Genomic DNA, 7,128 nt, shown 5'->3' on the forward strand with positions numbered 1-7,128 from the left:
CAAAAGCTATTGGTTAACTGACTAAGTAGGCCGTCTTGGCACCCTGAGCTTCCATGCTGGGCCTGAAACAGCAAATAAATGTCAGAGGCCTGGGGACTGGATAACCCCCTGCCTTCTTCTTCTTCTTGAGTCCAACAAAGCTTGGAAACCAGAATTTTCCCACCCCAGCTGCCGACATAAAGTGTGGGGAAGCGGAGGAGGGGGCATTCTTTCCTTAACTTCAGAAGACAGCTCCAAGTCGGGAGATCTGTTTCCAGTCCCAGCTGCTCCGCAGTTGCGGGGGAAAAAGTCAAGACCATCCCTTGCCCTTTCGGTATTTTCTTTACGAAGGCAGATGATGGGAACGATCAATACCCGTCCCGCAGCCTGTGAAAAGCCAGAGTGAGCTGACGTATTTGAAAGTATTGAGAAAAGATGGGACGGGGGGGGGGGGGGGGGGAGGGCATAGTGAAATATGCATAGCCTGGGTTTGAACCTGTGTGACCAGGGTTGAGTCATGTAAACATGAGCTGTTTCCTCATTTGTAAATGGTATTCCCTTTCATGTTCCCAAACCGGTACGAGGGAAGAGTGTCGGCGCGGCACCCAGGAGTCATGCCGCAGCGCCACCTCCGGCCCGCTGCGCACGATGAGGGCGAGTGTCTCTGCAATCGGTTTTAGGGGTTTCTCTGGCCCAACTCTCTTGTTCGCTGATAAAAAAAGGCTCAGAGACCGAGTGACTTGTCCATGGTCACACAAGGAGCACTGTCACAGAACCGACCCAGAGCCACAGGGTCTGTGAGAATCTCGCGCGACCCACCTTGGAGAAGCAGCCAGCAATGGCGGCTCAGCAACGTGGCCACCTCAGAGCGAAGCCGTCGAGACCCGCCACCTAGCGGTTCCGGCACTACATGAAAAGCGAGGTGAAAAAGACTCTGTGTGCTGCGACATCCGGGAGCCAATAAGCTCTCAGTTCACTCAGGTAACTCCTTTTTTCCATTGGGCCTTTCTAACTTTCATGAGTCATCTCCCCAGCTTTTATTGGCTTTGCTTCAATCATTCTACTCAATCTACCAATCACGTGCTTCCTTCCAAGAGCATCTTGACGTCATTAGGTTCCTGAGTTTGAGGAGTTTAGCCAATTCCTTTATTCCATTGGCAGGATCAGGCCTCTCCTCCCATTCATCCTGTTTGGGGCGGAAGTGAGAGAGACCCTATTCCTATTGGCTTAGATTTGAAAGTGTATTAAGGTATTAAGAAGATTTTAGCGCTCAGGAAGTACGGCACCGGAAGGGGCAGGTCTTGCTAAGATGGCGGCGGTGGTGAGTGCAGTATGGTTTTTTCTTCATGCAGATATTGTGGAAGTTTCCTTTCCTCTCAGCGGCTCGAGGCAAATTCTTGGCAGGAGGGAAGGGTGGTGATGAAAGTTATTTCAGGGAGGTGGCCTCCTTGGTACAGCGGGGCAGAAGCAGCAGTAGGGAGACTGGGGACTGGAGTTACCGCTCCTCTCCAGTAACCCGAGGGGCTGGCTTCGAGGCGAGGCTGCAAGTGCACCGGAGTGAGAAGGACCCAAGTCTGGGGTGTCTGAAGGAGCTAGGGGAGTTTTCCACCGCAGATGTTCCGCCTTCTCATAATTCTGGGAAAAGTATGACATTTCTTTACTCTTCCACTTCCTTTTGTAGGGGGTGCTGGAGTCAGACCTGCCAAGTGCCGTGACACTTTTGAAAAACCTCCAAGAGCAAGTGAGTAATGTCGTCACCCCTTTGGAATAGATTAATCACTTTATGTGCCTTACCCCCAAACTTTGGTGATTTGGGGCAGATCTATAAATGCTACCAAATACCGTTAAGAGTAAAATGACTTAGTAAAATCCCTTTCAAAGGCAATAGTTCAAAGTAATTGACTTCTGCACTCAAAGGAATACAGAAAACTCCAAAAAGAAGTCATCTGGATCAATTTCCTTTATTCTTATAGCTGAGGAAACTGATGCTGGGAAAGGTGACATGATTTGTGTTTTGGGTGCCCAACTAATACACATTTATATAGTTCTACGTGTTGTAAGTTCACCGACTACAGATAAAGTTACAGTCCTCAATAACCACTGTCCAAGTCCTCGTCTTTTCCCCAGGGTTTGGTAAAGATGGTCTCTTCTTTATCTTTAAGAAGAAGTGGAAAGTTTTTTCTCCACATTGAAGAACTATCAGAAATCATTTCTCTGTACTTTTCCAGAACTGGGGAGAAGATAGTACTGAACTTCAGATAGTGTTTCAATTAATTTTTAGGTGGCATTATTTAGCTTTCGCCTTTACCAGCTCACAGAAATGAGTTGCTGTAGTCTAGTCAGCTGTTTTATTTGGGCCAATTTCAGGTGATGGCTGTAACTGCACAAGTGCAAGCATTGACAAAAAAAGTTCAAGCTGGAGCCTATCCTACAGAGAAGGTAAGATGTACTTGCAGAGTAAGCATTCTCTGACTTGATGTTCATAATAGTTTCATTGTAGATTTAGTGTCTTATCTGTCCTGGGTGCTAGAACTTCAAAGATTAATAAGATGCAGTTTCTGTGCCAGAGTCTGGTGGGGAAGACAGATCAAAGCAATGGATATAAGCAGTAGTGGTCATGTTGCAGAGTCATAAGAAGTGCTGTGCCAGCAGAGGAGAGATTGATTAACTGCCAGAGGAGCAGAGGGAGTCAGGAAGGCTTCTAAGACGAAGTAACAGGATTTTGAGGAATAAATAGGAGTCAGAGGACCAGAAAGAAGCAGCATGTGCAAAGGCATAAAAGCTGGAAAGCATGGTGATATTCTGGGAAAGGAAGTAAGTCATTTTTGTGGTTGGTTGTACATTGTGTGTGGATGTGTGGTGGGGGTAGGAAATAAGACTGGAAAAGTAGTCATTCTGTAAAGAACCTTGTAGGCCAATTGGAGAGTTACTATGATATTTCATTTAATGTAAGATGCTATTAATTTGAGCATTTTCTTAGTATTTTATATACTAAGAAAAAATGCTTCCTGCTCATCTATGACATGGTGCTGAGATACCATTGATTGAAAGATGTTTCTCTATTTCAGAAATCTTAAAATATGAAAACAATGTGCATCTTAACCTTGAAATATGGTAGTTTTCAAATTAGGGTTTGGTAGAAACTTCTCCGTGATCATTGGTGTGGGGCAGTGTGGAAGACTGACTCTGGACCTCTCATCCCTACTTAAACTAGAAAACTGTTATTATATGTTTTATATATTGAGCTTTTGTCCAAAGATATTATGTAAGCAAAATATTCAATAGGTAAACAAAAGTATGAAAATCATTGTAGTAGGTTAATAAGAGTCATTGAAGGATTTTTAAGCATGGGAGTTACATGCTTAACTTTCTAAAAGCACAAATCTAAAAGCAGAAAGATAACTAACAGCATTTTTAATATATTCTCTTATTGCCTTTTCCTTCTCATCATTCACTTTTGTTCTTACTGTCTATTTTTATGTTTTCCGATCGGGGGGATGGCTGGCCTTGGTGTTGTAACACCACGCTCTACCCTCTGATTTTTTATTTTTTATTTTATTTATTTATTTATTTATTTATTTGTCTTTTTCCATGTCCGGCAACGGATCGCAACCCTCAGTGTCGCCCCCGTACCGGACCGGGACCGGCAACGGGATCGCAACCCTCAGTGCTGCTCCCGCGCCTCGCTCAGCCAGTGAGCGGGAACCGGTCTGTATGTGAGATCCGAACCCTCGGCGGGAGCGCCACCGCGCTTCCCAAGCGGCGCACTATCGCTGTGCGCCACCGGGCCGGCCCCTAACCTCTGATTTTTTAATCTTTGTTTTTCTCTCATATGCTTATAACCCAGTTTGAACTTGACAGTGTCCAGCCATGTCAGAAGAACCTACTTCTCAGATTCTTACGTGCCTTTGTTCTGGGCACCATGATTTGATCCATTTCAGTGCCTTTTTGAGAGGGATAGGCTAGCAGCATCCTTCTTAGGCCATTTTATGTTTGTTTATTCACTGAACAGATATTAACTTATTTTTATGACTGAAGAATTTTACTAGGTGCTTTATAAGTTACAAAGTGCTTTCATGTTATCTTCGTTGAGCCTCATAATTATTCTTTGGGGCAGGAAGGAAATATACAAATGAGGGTACTTCAAAAAGTTTATGGAAAAGTAGAATTTAAAGATAATACGAGGGGCTGGCTGTTTAGTTCACTCTGTAGAGCCTGGTAACACCAAAGTCAAGGGTTGGTATCCCTTCACCTGCCAGCCACCCAAAAAGGAAAAAAAAAGAAAATACGAATCTTTCCATGAACTCTTTGTAGTACCCTTGTATTTTACAGATAAGGAGATTGAGGTTACAAGGTTAAGTGACTTATATAATATTTTACTTACCAGATGCTTAATTCAGAGCTTAAACTTAATTTGTCTGTCTTTAAGTCATTTGTTCATCCTTTCTCTACCACACTAGGCTGATCTTGAGAGCTAGGCATGTTGGTTTAAAAGGACCCAGGGCTAAAGTGTTAGACTCAGACTGAGTTGGCCTTTTTTTTTTTTTTTAAAAAGATGACCGGTAAGGGGATCTTAACCCTTGATATGGTGTTGTCAGCACCACGCTCACCCAGTGAGCGAACCGGCCATCCCTATATGGGATCCGAACCCGTGGCCTTGGTGTTATCAGCACCGCACTCTACCGAGTGAGCCACGGGCCGGCCCCTCAGACTGAGTTTGAATACCAGCTATACTACTGTTACTGTGTAATCTTGGCCAGAGTATTTAACCTATTTAAATAGGTTTGCTCAGGGCTGTGGACTTTGTCAATTTCATTTTATGCAGTCATAAAACTATTTGTCTTACTAAATAATTATAACTTAAAGTCAGTGCCCTTAAAAAAAAAACAAACTTGTGGGCCGGCCCGGTGGCGCACTGCTGTAGTGCGCCGCTTGGGAAGTGCGGTGGTGCTCCCGCCGAGGGTTCGGATCCCACATACAGACCGGTTCCCGCTCACTGGCTGAGCGAGGCGCGGGAGCAACACCAAGGGTTGCGATCCCGTTGCCGGTCCCGGTCCGGTACGGGGGCGACACTGAGGGTTGTGATCCGTTGCCGGACACGGAAAAAGACAAAAAAAACCCAAAAAAAACCAAACTTGTATAATATTTGTTCTATTTTCTGCCTGTAAACTTCTAATTTTGGAAAGTTTGGAAGTACAAAAAAAGTACAAAAAAAAAAAAGAAAAATCAGTATAGTCACCACTCTGAGATAACTACTGAGGTACTTTTCTTTTTTTTTTTTTTTTTTTAATTAGTAGTATATGCTTGTTGGAAAAACACTTTTTCACAGTACAAGCTCTCCATTTCTTCCTTTTCCTCATTTCACTCCCCAGGGGTAGCAGTTAATTGTGTGTTGTCTTCTAGACATTTTTCTATGCATATAAAATTGTGTGCATTGGGCTGGCTGGTTAGCTCACTTGGTTAGAGCATAGTGTTGATAACACCAAGGTCAAAGGTTCAGAGCCCCATACCAGCCAGCTGCAAAAAACATGTGTATAGTACTTCCCCCACCCCCCAAAATTGGAACCATATTATATACTCTTTCTACAACTTGTGTTGACATAGGTTTAATTCTATGTCATTATGTATAATGTCATTATGTATAAATCATCATTTTTACCTGTATCATATAATTCCATTGTATGGGGATAAAATTAGTAATTATTTTGATCAAATTAATTTAAAATTTGGTAATGTATGGAGACATTTTTGATTGTTATAACTTAGGAGGGGGCATCAGTAGGTAGAGGCCAAGGAGGCTGCTCAAAACCTACAGTGCTCTGGACAGCCCTCCACAACAATGAATTATCTGGCGCCAAATGTCAGTAGCTCTGAGACTGAGAAACCATGCTACAGTCTTTTTTTGGGATATTTCATTGATTTTCTTGCTCTTATTATCTTCTAATAATTCTCTGAGTTTTGCTTCTCTTGTGTTAATGTAATTTTCTCTGTTGGCCATCATATGTATTGCTACTTTTGACACTACTCCAGATACCTTCTGTGAACTGATTGGCAAAACTTAAACTTGGAAAAATATTATCCTGTTTGCCCTAGGCTCTCCTCCTGATTCTTTGGCTAAAACTGAATCTGTATCTCTTACCATTTGTTCAACTCAGGGTCTCAGCTTCTTAGAAGTGAAAGATCAGCTGCTGCTCATGTACCTTATGGATTTGAGCCACCTCATCCTCGACAAAGCATCAGGAGGGTCTCTTCAGGGACATGCTGCAGTTTTGAGGCTGGTAGAGATTCGCACGGTATGAAGCTTTTGGCATTTTAGAGTTCTAGGTTTACAAACCCTGTACTCCAAGGTTGTCACACAGTAGCTCTCATTTAAGTGGGTGTTCTCATGTTTAGGTAAGGAAACCAAATGAAAAAAAGTATTTTTCTCTTCATTTGCTCTACTTTGTTTATATTTTAGGTGCCTTTTCTGGCAACTTAATATAGGGACTTTGGTATGTGTTGATTTGGGAAAGGGAATGTAATCCTTTTTAACTAACACATTGTAGGTTTTGGAAAAGCTTCGTCCTTTGGACCAAAAATTGAAGTATCAAATTGACAAATTGGTCAAGACTGCAGTGACAGGCAGCCTCAGTAAGTAGATGGACCATCATAAATTTGTGGCAACCATTATAAAGTTCCAAATCTTATAAAATCGCTTGGGTTTTTTATTTCAGGTAAAAATGACCCACTTCGTTTTAAGCCTCATCCCAGCAATATGATGAGCAAGGTAAGGGGTTGTATTATCCTCTTGATTTTCCTGAAGATCTACATGTAAATGAGCCTAGTGGTGATCCTGGATCTCCCGGGATTCTCTTATGACTTGATTTTCCAACATGTGCCTTAGAATGTTGAGTATGGGGCCGGCCCAGTGGCGCACTGGATAGTGCGCCGCTTGGGAAGTGGCGGCGGCGCTCCCGCCCGAGGGTTCGGATCCCACATACAGACCGGTTCCCGCTCACTGGCTGAGCGAGGCGCGGGAGCAGCACTGAGGGTTGCGATCCCGTTGCCGGTCCCCGGTCCGGTGCGGGGGCAACACTGAGGGTTGCGATCCGTTGCCGGACACGGAAAAAGACAAAAAAAAGACAAAAAAAAAAAAAAAAAAAAAAAAAA

General features: G+C 43.4%; 1 protein-coding gene across 1 annotated transcript in view; it reads left to right on the top strand.

Annotated features, from left to right (window-relative positions):
- The first annotated feature begins 1,266 nt into the window (after positions 1-1,266).
- Positions 1,267-7,128, top strand: part of NGDN (neuroguidin, EIF4E binding protein) — an 8,176-nt gene continuing 2,314 nt past the window's right edge. The window contains exons 1-6 of the mRNA XM_008566589.1: positions 1,267-1,300; positions 1,661-1,720; positions 2,347-2,418; positions 6,135-6,272; positions 6,525-6,609; positions 6,693-6,745. Coding sequence (XP_008564811.1) covers positions 1,289-1,300; positions 1,661-1,720; positions 2,347-2,418; positions 6,135-6,272; positions 6,525-6,609; positions 6,693-6,745 — 420 coding nt within the window. The 5' untranslated portion in view covers positions 1,267-1,288. The remainder of the gene's footprint in view (positions 1,301-1,660; positions 1,721-2,346; positions 2,419-6,134; positions 6,273-6,524; positions 6,610-6,692; positions 6,746-7,128) is intronic.

The sequence above is a fragment of the Galeopterus variegatus genome, unplaced genomic scaffold (genome assembly GCF_000696425.1).
Source record: "Galeopterus variegatus unplaced genomic scaffold, G_variegatus-3.0.2 Scaffold253, whole genome shotgun sequence".
NCBI lineage: Eukaryota > Metazoa > Chordata > Mammalia > Dermoptera > Cynocephalidae > Galeopterus > Galeopterus variegatus.